At 38.6% G+C, this 13,605-nt stretch overlaps 1 protein-coding gene across 8 annotated transcripts in view; it reads right to left on the bottom strand.

Annotated features, from left to right (window-relative positions):
- The window catches only part of sgip1a (SH3GL interacting endocytic adaptor 1a), an 80,312-nt gene that overhangs the window by 17,017 nt on the left and 49,690 nt on the right, over nt 1–13,605 (bottom strand). For 6 of the 8 annotated variants that reach the window (XM_028587007.1, XM_028587009.1, XM_028587011.1 and 3 more), the window contains 9 exons: nt 12,986–13,010; nt 12,257–12,319; nt 11,767–11,830; nt 11,014–11,192; nt 6,254–6,265; nt 4,796–4,817; nt 4,598–4,682; nt 2,991–3,076; nt 123–203 (listed from right to left, as the gene is read on the bottom strand). In XM_028587007.1, the coding sequence (XP_028442808.1) occupies nt 123–203; nt 2,991–3,076; nt 4,598–4,682; nt 4,796–4,817; nt 6,254–6,265; nt 11,014–11,192; nt 11,767–11,830; nt 12,257–12,319; nt 12,986–13,010 (617 nt within the window). The remainder of the gene's footprint in view (nt 1–122; nt 204–2,990; nt 3,077–4,597; nt 4,683–4,795; nt 4,818–6,253; nt 6,266–11,013; nt 11,193–11,766; nt 11,831–12,256; nt 12,320–12,985; nt 13,011–13,605) is intronic. The other 2 variants (XM_028587012.1, XM_028587010.1) reach the window with 2 other exon arrangements.

Here is a 13,605-nt window from a genome sequence, read left to right as displayed (position 1 = left end):
GATGATGATGATGATGATGATGGAGAGGGGGTAATGAGGTGAGCTGATAGATTTGTGCAGTCATTCCAGAGAGAAGAAGAAGAAGTAGTGTGACACAATATGCACACAGTTATAAAACTTACTTCCTGTGGGAAAGGATCTGGTCAAAGAGGATTCAGGCTCTGACAGAGGAGTCCCCCACGCATCAGACCCAGAGAAACCCACTAAGTTCAGGAGGGGACAGAACAGGCCAGGGGCATTAGAGCCAAAACATTTAAAGGGTTTCTGATTCTTTCGGGCTATGAAAACCCATTCAGTGTAAGAGGGTAAACAACAGAGATCAGCATGTCAATACATTTTCTTTGCCAACTGAACTTCAGTGCCACTGTTATAGTGGAACACTAGGGTTCAGCACAAAATGCATCTGAATACATGGCTAAAATCTTATTCACTCAAACTGATTTCTAGAGGCAGAATACTATTTGGGCACAGAGACCAAGACTGCCCCACAAATCTCTCCAAGCCCACTTGTGACCACTTTTTTAAAGAAAAAAAAACAAAAAAAACAATAGTATAATAACATTATTATTTAATGAATTCAGCATGATGAAAGTTGATATAAAAGCTTACCTTTCATTATTACCTTAACCATTAACCATGCTATTTAAAATTTTACTTAAGACTTGTCTCAACAAAAAAATGAGATGATGCCAAAACCCACATTATTATGGTTGTGCAATATGACCATATACTGTATGAGAGTTTAGTTAACTGAAAGACATTTTGTTATACTGTTTACATTGAGCTGTCTATCTTACTGTATTATTACTGGTTATAAAAGCTGGTTAAAAAAAGTGTTGCATCTAATATTGAATTCATAGGATATTTGCATTATTGTGATTAAGTAATTTTTCAGGCATTTCATTTACTGGATTTACCAAAAACAACATTGCCATCAGATTATTTTATCTATATACTGCTTCTCTAAGAGTTTGCATTACATACACTCAGTTACAAGTTTATTAGGTACACAAAGCTACAACTACAGCAGTCTAAAACAAATGCTACTTTCAAACTACATCCTCCAAAATAACCATGTAGTTAAACCAACGCCTCTCTAAAATGGTTTAAAAAAAAAAAAGGACATTATAACCTTCATTAAGGATTTATTCCAGAGATTTATTAGAGTGCATACATTTTAGCTACATAAAACCTAAAAACAAACAAACCGGCAACTTAGTTTATAATACATAATATCATGAATATAAATGTAGTGGACACAATATTAATGTCCAGTAAAAACTGATCACTACTGTACAAATCTCATGAGGTCAGGATTTATTCCAGCGCTGTACCTAATCAACTTAAAACTGAGTGTAAAATTAGATATACCAAGATAAAAATGTGTATCTATATCTGTTGTGTTTTCTGTGGAGTTTTGTCATGTCTGAAATTTTGTTATTTTTTATTTACATGCTTAATCAATCAGTTACATCAATCAATCAAAATGTTTACCTTAAACCAGAGCTAGTGACACTTATGGAAGAACGTTTGTGGTTTAGCAGCCCAATAGTGTAGTGCCTCTTTAAGAGGAGTGTGCTGTGAGTAGGCTACAGGTGACCGGTGATTACTCCGTGAAAAGGAAGCACAAGATTCATTCAGTTTGTGATGACTGTCAACCCGGTGTGCAGCCACTTGGTAAGCTCTCTCTTAATTACAAATGTTTTCTAGTCTGTGTTTATGATGTGCGCTTCATCTGTTGCCATGCTATGTTGTGTTTACGTTTGTTGCACGTTAAAGACAACGCTATGCTTCGGTAGGCTAAGCAGGTTGGTTAACTGATGTAGATGACGCTATGCTCCAGAGTTGTAAGTTAACGAGATGGCGAGGTTGTGAGATGAAGCTGCCGTTTAGACTTGTGATATTGCTGCACCATACGGTGTCCGTTCGTGTTTACTTTCTTTAGCTTTATGAATGTCTGTAGAAGTATGAATTGCGGACCGGCGTTTAACGTAAGTGACATTTACTTCCTGGTTTACAGCAGGGCATTTTGGGAGCTGTAGTGTAGTAATAATAATAATAATAATTATATATTTGTATTTGATTAATGTTGATTGATTTGTATTTGATTAATTTGTATTTGATTAATTTTATTCAGTTAATGTTGCTTATTGTTATTGAGGCAAAGAACTGGGGAGCTGTTTGTAGTATGCACATGAAAATTGAAATATTGCATTTCTTATTATTTCAGGTTTATTACCTGGTTTCCCTTTGTGAACAACAACAAATTAAACAACAAATGTGGAATACAGAGTAGTATCCTTTTGTACACTGGGTTGCCCTTTCCGTGGGGAGAACACGGAACAATATCGCACATCCCTACTCGTTATGCTTTTGTAAAGATAAAACCAGAACAGGTTAGAAAGTAAAGAGTTACCAGTTGTCACACACAGAGATATTTTATTCGTCTGAATGAATGTATATAGGGAATTTGTGTGAGGTTGATGTTAGTTATGCCTGACATGCCAGTTGCGTAACAGCTAAGAGCTCTCCCACAGCCTGTACCACTAAATCCTACTGGATTGGCTGAGAGTGTGTGACAGCAGAGTCTGCATATTAACAAGCTGCACTTTGCACATGAACGTGACCTCCACTGGAACCACATGCCAATTTCAACTTTGACCTTAGCAAAAACATCCACAACTGCACAGTGAGCCTGAGGGAAGAACAATGATGTTAGAGAAATAGGTGAGAGGGGGGAGGCGGAGGAGGAGAGAGAGGGTATCTGCTTTGACAGCCAAGCAGGGCTTAGCTGGCGGCCTTAAAGAGAGTGTGTGTTCAGAAAGCCTTTTTCATTGTGTTGCTATCACAGTTTGTTGTTAGAATATGTTTGTGTTGACGGGCTGTTACCAGTGTTGTTGTTTTTTTGTCAGACACAGAGATGTACACACAGACGCATAAAGAGACAGAAACTCAGAGTGACATGACAAAGACACAGGGAGGAGGGTTACCTTCAGTTTTTGGTTCTCCAAAGGCTGTTTCCAAAGGAGGCCCAAATAAGGCTGTGGTGTCTTCAGAGACTGGTGATTGTTGACTGCTGCAACACACAAAGGACAAAAGGAAAGAATTGGTTACAGAAGGTCATTTTAGGAAACAGCTACACTGTACATATCATCTAAGTATAGCTTCCGTCATCTGATCATTTACAGGTAGAATACATTTGAAGACATAACATATCCTTACTTGGTATGTAAATAAACAATATTATATCCCTAGACCCACGCCTACACTTTTAAGAAGTAAATGCAGATCCAAAAGCACTATACTATTCAGACTATATGGCTGAATATACAAATGTTTTTTTATCTGCTGTCATCTTGATGAATTGGATGACCGTTAAATGTAACTGTATTATTGCAATTATTAGTTTTCATTTGTTGGCACACTATTTGCCTTTCTTTTGTTTAAATTATGTGGAGTAATTTGAGCCATGTATTGATATGGTTGCTAATTTTGTGATATTCATTTATTGTGATAAGATATGCATAATGTTTTTTCTTTTTTTTACCTGCACAGTTACAACATATTCAAGCAGTGATGACAATTTTTAGCTGTGGAAAGAGGAATATCTACACGTGACAAGGTGCATCTGTACCATGGCCAATGGTACTGGACAGACAGCAAACAAAGATACATGTAGACACTAAAAACTAGCATTCAACCAAACCACAAAAAACATGAATTATAACTATACATACAACTATAAACCATAAACACAAGCATTCATACTAGAACAATTGTGTTTATGTTCCCACAGCACACAAAGCATCACAGTGATGTTGAGTAGATAAACACAGTGACAGCTCTGCAGATTCATTGAAGCCTCAAGTGGCCCTCCAGCAGAATAAACACAATTTCTGTCACAATCTTCTTATGTTTTAGTAGGATGGCAAAAGTTGGGGGAAATCTAAACAAAATATTGTTGTGTTTATCATCCATTATGTTAGAAGCACAACATAACTTATCTCACAGCCTTTGGTTATATTAAGAGTATTCCACAAAGAATTTCCATGATATCAATGTTTTTTTTTTATTGCTGTTACACTTTTCAGTTAATACTAAAGTAACTTCACATCCCAGTTAGGGTCCCTGCTCAATGAAATGAAAACAAGACAACAGCATCAGCAAATGTTAGAAAGCCTTGAGTCATATGCAGAAGGTTTCAGTGAGACAACATAAGAGGTGACACTGGATGCCGCTGACATCCAAGTAAAAATATAAAAATCACCAATGCCATCACCTACATTTGCTTACAATGCATTGTACAGCATGTGCTAAAAGAATGCTGTATGCAGTTTCCACTGCATGACTTTACAACACAAATGTTTATCTTGTAATGGTACAAAGCAGTAAAAGGGAGCCAGTGTCTCAGCCCAAATAAAACCAGTGAAAATTGCTTTTTAGAAATGCAAAAAGAGTAAACATACAGATACACAGCCAATTGCCATGAGACAGGTGAAAAGATCACCAGTGACACATACAGTATGATACACATAGCAGCACCATTACATTAAGTGGCAGTGGCTTGTCTCCCCTCAGGGAACAGTGAGGTACATACCTGGGGGGTTGCGGTGCTGGGGCTGGTGTCGGGGCCACAGTGGGTAAAGTAGGGACGACGCGTCTCGGTCTGGCAATCTCCTCACCTGGAAGCATAATTAAATCAGTTTAGCACATGCGAGTCTTTTTAATCATATTCTCTGTAATTCACCAGCATTAAAGTGAACCTGGCCTAAGCTGCAACAAGACTGATACTTACTGGAAGGGTTCCGTTTCAAACCCTGTAACATAAAAAAATGACAGTAAATGTAAAAACCCAAAGACATAAAACAGCAAAGAGTCACTAACAAGTACAACGTTGCCTTTATTCAAATCATATTTATCTACAATGCTACTACAATCAGCATCCTACATAGCCCCATCTATGTATACAGCTGCAAATACACAGAAAAACATAAAATGTAAATGTGAGGCAGTCCTAAAAATCTGTGTGGTTTAAACAGAACAATGATGTATACTGTACAGTAGTGAAGGTCAGAGGTCGACTTAATCTGATGAGACCTGCGGAACTACCTGACCAGTTACAAGCTACACAGGAGTAAGCATTACTAACACACAAACACTGCGCGGAACAGAAAAGGTTGTACTACAGGACCATAACTGCCTCTATTAGACAGCAGACCGAATTGACGATGAGAGGAAATGAGGAGAGAGAGAGAGAGGAATGAGTTGCAATAAAAGGTCACACAGGTTGGACACAAACCAGGGACAAGGCAACCCACGGTCAGTGCTCTAACCCCTGGTCCACCCCCAAATGGAAATAATTTTTGCAGTTTTTAAGTTGTTACTATGCAAGATTATTTTTGGGGGGGCATTTTAGGACTTTACTTATTTAGGACAGCTGAAGACATGAAAGGGGGGAGAGAGGGGGAACAACATGTAAACCTCTATATATGGGTGAGCGCTCCAACAGGTGAGCTACACAGGCGCCCTACATTTCTTATTTCTATTGCAGCATTATCAAAAGTCGTTCTTGTGTATTTACCAACTACAGTACATTTTCATACTAATAAAAAAAAAATCCTGGAGGTACAACATTGGGTAGGATAATGCTGACCAGCATGACAGTGGTCCCTTAGATGGCACTGTAAACAGCAATTCATATGCCTTATAATTGATTCACTGAACACTGCCCATTCAGTGAAATATGGCACAGACAGTTCTAACAAGTCACCTCAGCAGCTGCTGTATATCAGATGGACAGCAAACATATCTGCCATTAGGGATAGAGTTTAAATAAAGGAGAGCAAGTTATTCCGGCGTTAAACGGGGAAGACGGGAGCAGATGAGATGAGAAGACACGACGATGGGGAGTGACTGAAAAATGACATCAAAGGGTTCAGCTGTCAAAAGTGCAAATTTTCTCCCCAGAACAGAGACCAAGCACGAAGCCAACCAAGATGAAAAACAAGCATGCTAGTGATCTTGAGAAGTAAGTAAGAAAGTAAGGAAAAACATAGTTATTTATTCGTTTAAATATTAATGTCAAAACAAATTAGCCAACGGTTTTGACCCGTCGCCTCAGCCACTGAACCCACCTACGCATTTTTTGGTCTTATTTAACCGACTCCCAAGGACAAGGTGGAGCAAAAGGGTACAAGAAGCATGTGACATTATAAGCCTGACCCCAGGGAGACGGAAAGAAAAGGACACTTACCGGGCTACGTCTCTGTGACCAGCAAAAAGGAAGAGAGAAGAGACACCTGGTCAGAGAGTGACAAATCAGTAAAGCAGAAATCATATGCATGAGGAGGAGAAGAATTTTGGCCTGGTCGGTCAGATTTTGGGATCAGGATGATAACGGGTGCTTTTCATTATGCTAACTTATGCTTCCTCCTGTCTCCTCCCTCTGAAATTGTTCCCCATAATACCATCATGGATCTTTTAATCCTTTAAATGCACCTTGAGGAGACGAGGAGGCTTCTCATTTGGCAACTTAGGCTCTCCCGTCTCCTCCTCACATCTCTTACGTTCTCACTGAGAGGAGCTAAGATGTGAGGAAGAGACGCGGATGACGAAAGCAGGGAGACATGTTAGCATAATAAAAAGCACCCAACATATCCATAAAGAGGGTCTGATGTGCTCATCTGTCGTAGAATTAGTGAGACATTTCTTGTGCAGCCTTATATGGTTTCAGGATGGTTGAGCATAAATGCAAATAGCTCAATAAGCAGTGGTGGAAGAAGTATTCAGATCCTTTAATTAAGTAAAAGTACTAATACCACACTGTAAAAATATTCAAGTAAAAGTCCTGCATTGAAAATGTTACTTAAGTAAAAGTATGTAAGTATCATCAGAAAAATTTATTTAAAGTTTTAAAAGTAAAAGTACTCGATGCAGAAAAATCCTCACATTTTAGAACCTGGAAACGATTAAAACAGTTCTGTGTTTAATCGTCTAATCATTTCAGCTGGACTTGTTAACAGTTATATTGTTGGGTAGTTTCATTTATAATAAAACATTGTATTTTATAAACTACATGTGTATGTGTTTTGTGTGCAAACATCTTAATTTGACTGATCTGTGTGTGCGTTTGTGTATATGCCTGAACCCCCGTCTTCGGTTGATGGTGAGAAAAAAACTTTAGAAAAACTTTAAGGCCTTCAGATAAAAGAGGATATTTATATTATCATCTCTGAACCTGCTGTGACTGGACATCATCCAAAAAATCTTGTGGAGCTGCTTAAATCACTTCCCTCTCTTCTTGCCCTCATTTTTGTTATCTTTATTTCTATACCCATCCCTTTATTTGATATTTTTTGTTAAAGAATAATGTCATTTTTGCCCTCTAATCCTTTTAAGTATCCTTTCATTTTCCCTTCTAGTCTCCCATCTACCCCCCCGGCCTCTTTAATTTCTGCTGAAATCTCTATCTGCCTGCGTCACCTCCGTCTCATCAGCTCTCTCTCCCCTCCATCCCTCCCTCACTTGGGAGCTCCTGCTTGTTCCAGTTGTGCAGTGGGCCATGAGTGATTAAAATGATGCAACAAGGAGGAGGGACATGCTGGTGGAAGGGATTCATTTCATTGGGTGAATTGGTGCAGGCCACAGCGCAATAGTGTTTGTCATAACCAATTATCTTCTCCCTGCTGTATGTAAACAGGAAGAACAACAGGAAGCATTCAGAGTCACACATTTTGACCTTTAAGCCTACAATATTTGTCTTTAACACACAAATAGTTGTGTCCAGATAATGCTGGTGTTTGGGCCACTCCAAACAATTATGTGATATATTTGAAAAATCAAAAAACGGAAAAGAATCAGAAGAACAGCTTTTTGTTGTTTCATTTTTGAAATTCAATATTGCTCTTTTGCTTATGTAATGAAACATTTTGTAACGGAGGCAGGTCATATCTGAACTGAGACAGCTGGGCTGTAAAGTGACCGACTTCGCCTGAGGTGACTCTTTGTGTAGACCTGACTGCACAGTGGCTGGCTATGGCACATATTATAAAATATGAAGAATTAAGAAGATGAGATAAGAAGAAAGTAAGATGTTGGTCTTCTAAATGAAGCCTTTCTGGTTGAAATGCTAGTTGATAATAAGACAAGGGAGTAATAATATGGGATGTAAGACCTCTTTTTCTTTAAGATTTCTTTTCGTTAATCCATCCCTGACCTTTTCCCCGCCTCCTCTAGTGCTTGTAGTCGTGTCATTTGGACTGAGAGGTGGAAGCTCAAGACTCCAGAACCAATTAAAATCAGATTTAAGTCGTCTTAGTCAGTGGAAAAAACTTAAAAAGACAGCCTTCTTAGTACCAAGGCAAACAAATCAACGTGTGCCAGAAAAAAGCTGAGCAATCACACACATGCAGATACAGTAATCTGCTATATAACACTACAATGAAACACACTCACATCAAAAGCAAAAGCACATAACATCGCCTTAAACATGCTGGGCCACTAATAAAGCCTATAGTCCTTAAATGACATGACATGACTAAGTCCTTATTAAACACAGGCCATTTGTACTTAGCCTATTCTCAGCAACACAGAGGCAATTTTATGAACAAAAAGTCAAGAATTAAAAAAATATATAAACACAACAGTATGCAAAGCAAAGGCTTACCGGACTCCTCTACAGAGGTTAGCATCAATAGAGTCAGCAAAAGAACGAGAGATAGGTGAGAAATAAAAGGGTGAAATAGTTAGAAGACTAGAGGGGAAAGTATATTAACTTTGGCAAAACAAAGCATCTGTGTACAATATAGGCAGCCATCAACTGCAATCATTAATACAGACAGATAAAGCTGGTGTAGTACTATGGCTCCCTTCATCCCTTCACCTACACATTACCCACTACTCCTACTAACATGATGTGAACACAAAATCCTGGCTAAGGATTCATGTGAAATAAGCTGTTAACCTGCATCATCGTGTACCTCTCACAAGCTTGTGTACATATGCATAATTCATGCAGAATATGCCAAGTATTACCTTAGAATTGAAGCAGTCTGCTAAATACAACACTTAGTATCTAAGTATGTATAATACTTGGTACTATGTGTTTCAGTTTTTTTAAAACTGGGGTAAGAGCTTTTCATATTTACAGTACAGGCAAAAATCCAACGTAGTCAGAATCTAGAGCCTCAGTTATAAGTCGAGGGTGTCGTCAAGCGTGAATCTTGTTTTTGAAAATCAGAGCCCAGTCATAAATGTTTTAGTCTGGGAATAAAGTTTAACTGGATTAGTTTAAGAAAAAAGAAGAACTAGAAAGAAGTGGAAAGAATCACTGTTTGCTTTTGGAGGCCTGTTAGAATTTCCTCTTTTCATCAGACCATGTATTGTCAGTCCATAGCCAGGGTTACCCAGAGTTGCCAGGGACTGGGAGTGACTGTGTGACTTATGTAATTAATGTGTGAGTTGCCCAGGCAAACGTGATGCTAATTTGAACTGGGAGAGGTGAAGGTGGCAGTTTTGTAATCACATCTACAGGGCAGTAATCCAATCCAATGTTATGATTTTGGTTCAAATTAAGGTGACTTGACTACATTAGATGCATTTCAAGAAGATGTTAGGGGAACTTATTTCACATAACCTTTCCTGGTTTAAGACAAAAGCATCAACACATCCGGATTATAACTAACTATAAACACCACAATGCACCCCTAAAACCAAATCTGTCACATTTCCAGTGCTTTAACTACCATTTGTTTTAATTATCAAATAACCTGTTGATTATTTTTCTGATTCACTGATTCATTGTTTACTCAACAAAATGCCCAGTTATACTGGAAAAATGCTAAGGGTGTCCAATGTGATGTCCTCAAAGTGCTTGTTTAATTAAACCAACAGTCTAAAAGTAAAATAGACGCAATTTACAGTGATAAAAGCGGAAACCAGCAAATGTTCCATTGGTAGGTTATTTTTTTCTAAATAAATAACTTTAACAACTAATCCATTCTCAAAATTCTTGACCTCGGCGTTGTCCACCAACCAATGTGTCCTATCTAATAAGACGCGCGCACAACTATTATCAGCATGGAAAGACCTTCACACCTGATCAGGTTAACAGAGTCGGTGGGTAAACACACGGAGGCTGAATTAAATTATTGAGTCCAGAAGCTCAAATGACCACAAGCAATCTCGCTGCACAGCAGACCAGCGCACGGGTTCATTGTGCCCATTTTCCTACCTGAATTATTCAAGGCGGACACCCAAGCTAACTGTCCTCACTGAAGGAGGAGGAAATTATGGGTAGGCCAAAGATTACCACTGCTGATTACAGGCTGTGTGAAGGGGACGTGTGCTTGAGTTTGGACTCATCAACTGAGCTGCATTACGTCAAAAAAGAGCTTTACACCCTGATATTCTGTGTTTTCTGACGTGGTGTTAAGACATCGGTCTTGTGATAAACAACACCGGACTAAACCGGAGAACACTGAGGTCACTGACAGCACTGACCAAGTATCACAAGCATCACAAATTAACTGTGTACAATTCAAACTATTATATGAAATCAGCTGAGCTCACTCATCACAAGGACATGGATTGTGATTTCAGTCTAGGATTCAAACCAGAGACATATGTACTGTCGTGTTAAAACAAACTACAGTAGAAAAGTGAAGCAGTGACCCATTTAGAGTTCCCGTTAATAGCTAAAACAAAACAGTGGAATGAAGTAAAATACATATTGTAAAGAAAGATGGTAGATCAGGATATACGGGCACACAACATCATGCAGCATCTCAGTGGGAAAAAAACGTGAACAACACACATGCACGGCCATATCTGTGCACAAAAAATAAATATCTCTACATGTTAAAAGGGAGTTAAAGAGGATGAAGATAAGAAGCAGGAGATGTGATTCACACACAAACACACACTCATTGTAACCATCTTCCCACTAATAAACAGCCATCTGTTAATGAGAGCCTCAGCCAGCAGTGAGAAGGGAGTGACGTCAGAGCTACTCACCACAGGAGTCGGGGACAGGGTTATGTTGCCTATGGAGGCTTTGAGCTCGTCGACTGAGGGCACCGACGCTACACGATCGGCCGGCAGCGGCTTGATCTTGATTTTGAATTTTTTCCTGTGGTCCTCCTCTCCTTCCGACTCATCAGAGGAAAAGAAGTGGGGCTTTTTGATGGTAGGCGGTAGTTCAGCGTCAAGGAAAGCAAAGTTCCCTTCCTCAAATATTCCAGGATTTACTTGACATTTGACTTACAATATATTATAAAGACAACTCTGTGATTGTGCCCAGGCAGCCAAACTCAGGAACTACATCCCTGATGAAACTAGCCTTACTTCCTTGGTGACTGCCTTAAAATCATATGGTTCTACATGTTCCGTACTTGTAATTCAAACCATTTGATAGTACACATAGTACAACACTTCCCGTCCCGTTCATGACTTCAAGACTCATTCTTCTGTAGCTGCGTTATGTGCTGCACCTTTTTACCTTTGTTAATTGGATGTTTTACACTTTAATAGGCATTTGACGCACTTTGTCATCACAGTGGCGTTTTGTCTGTAAAAGGGTTAGGGTCAGCAGTATGTTAAAGGGTATGAAGTACATCCAGTGTGCACCAATTTAACAAATCCTGTACCAACAATAGAAACAATCTATTTTGGTGAGCCAAAGCCCCTTTCTTTAAACTACATGTGTTTACATAGAAAATAAGACAAATTCATTCTGTCTAATGAAACATAAATTAGTGCAGAGGATATCTCCCTCTTCTGACTCCTCCTCAGGTCTGATGCTGTAGCCCTCATCATCCACCTCAGGAGAGTTCTGAAACACACAGAGTGACTCAGTATAAATCTCTTAGTTGTATGCTAATACAACACTAACAGCTAAAAAGCCGTTGGTTCAAGGCGTTGCATAAGTTAATTAAGCTACGGTCACGTACATTTTACAGAGACTTACGGTCATAACAAATGCTAGGTTCCCTGCTAAATGAAACATGACCAAATTCATATTGACAAAGTTATAATCTGGAGCTAAAATGTAAGCAATATAATGTTGCAAATGTTAACAGTTAAACCCATCAACTTTTAATATGCTTTGTTCACAAATTTGTCAATAACACATTGATTTTACAATAGTATGGATCAATACTATAAGTTCATTGAATGCATATAAAAACAAAGCAGCAGTGAGTTGGTGCCAACCAAGCTGAATAATAATAATAATAATAATAATAATCCTATAACTTACATATCTGTCCCAGTCGATATCTTCATAGAAGCCATTAGGGGCCCCGTTGGTCTTCTTCTGAGACTGAGAAGAGAGAGACACCAGAGAGTGAAGGTACAGTATATTCTGCACTACTGTGCTACGACTGGATGTGTTTTTATGTTAGCTACTGTTTGGTGGAACTACACTATTCTACTGAACCTTGATGCTGTGTACTCTGCAATTCATGCCATGTCAGACTGTCCCACAGTATCCTATTTTCCTCTTACAGGCCTTAATTTGTTCTCGGTTTTCTCCGCTTGGTCACTAATGATCTGATAATGATGATGATTATTGTTATTATTATCCAACATGCTGCAAATTGTCCAACAGTGCTGGATAATATTTCAAGCTTTAGGTCTCTTCATTCTACCCCAAGGGACTCAGAGGGATATCCTGTTGCTCTTTTTATTATTTTTCTCAAAGCCTCCTCAGAGGGCTGGCTAATGAAACGATAGCTGAAACATCAACACTAGCTGATGGTTGATGTCTACAACCAGTCTAAGCTCTAAACTATAGACTAACTATTCTAAAAGATGAATCTACTCCAAAAAGGACTAGAGACTAAAGTTTAGTACCGATTCAGTCTCTTGGGGTCCCTGGCAAGTAAAAAGAACACAGAAAATAAATAATGAACTCACAATCACCAGACTTGATTTCCTCCGGTGGAGAATAAATGGTAATTTATAAATGATATTTTCTGTTACTTACACCGCTTTCTCTGTCTGGGGACCCCCTGTGAGAATTTAAAGAAGCAGAGAGAAGAAAGGATATCATGAAAGTCGCTTAGCATGTGAGCTCTTCATTTTGAAATCAAGTGCTTTGCTAATTAGTCGAGCCGAAGTATTTAAAAGGGGTAACTAAGGAAAACCTTTTCATGCCACCATACCCACACACTGATTCACTCGCTGACATCACAGCACACAAACCTTTTACATCACGTGTCTCACAGCAGTTACAAATTGGCTAAACACCCCCGGAACACTATTATGCTTACAGAGATTCTGCAAGTTCTTGATCTTGCTGTACTGCTTTAATTTCAGTACATCTCTGCCATCATATGACAGAAATAACATTAGCAGTATGCAAACAAGCAATATAACAATCAATGGATATTTTAAGTATGCTCATTATTCTGTAGATTGATAATAACATGTCATATAGGATTCATACTTAGAGTTTAACAGATCCATTAATACAATACATACTATACCACTGTGGCTCATAATTGACAGGTAGACTCTTGAATAGTGCATGCATGGTCAATAGAAGCAGCTGTCTAACATTTATTTGACAAGACCTGCACTTAATACTAATCCTGTTATTGTTCT

Source organism: Perca flavescens, chromosome 9 (genome assembly GCF_004354835.1).
Source record: "Perca flavescens isolate YP-PL-M2 chromosome 9, PFLA_1.0, whole genome shotgun sequence".
NCBI classification, from domain to species: Eukaryota; Metazoa; Chordata; class Actinopteri; order Perciformes; family Percidae; genus Perca; species Perca flavescens.
Note: the sequence above shows the minus strand (reverse complement) of the source record. Positions and strands in the feature narration are given on the sequence as shown.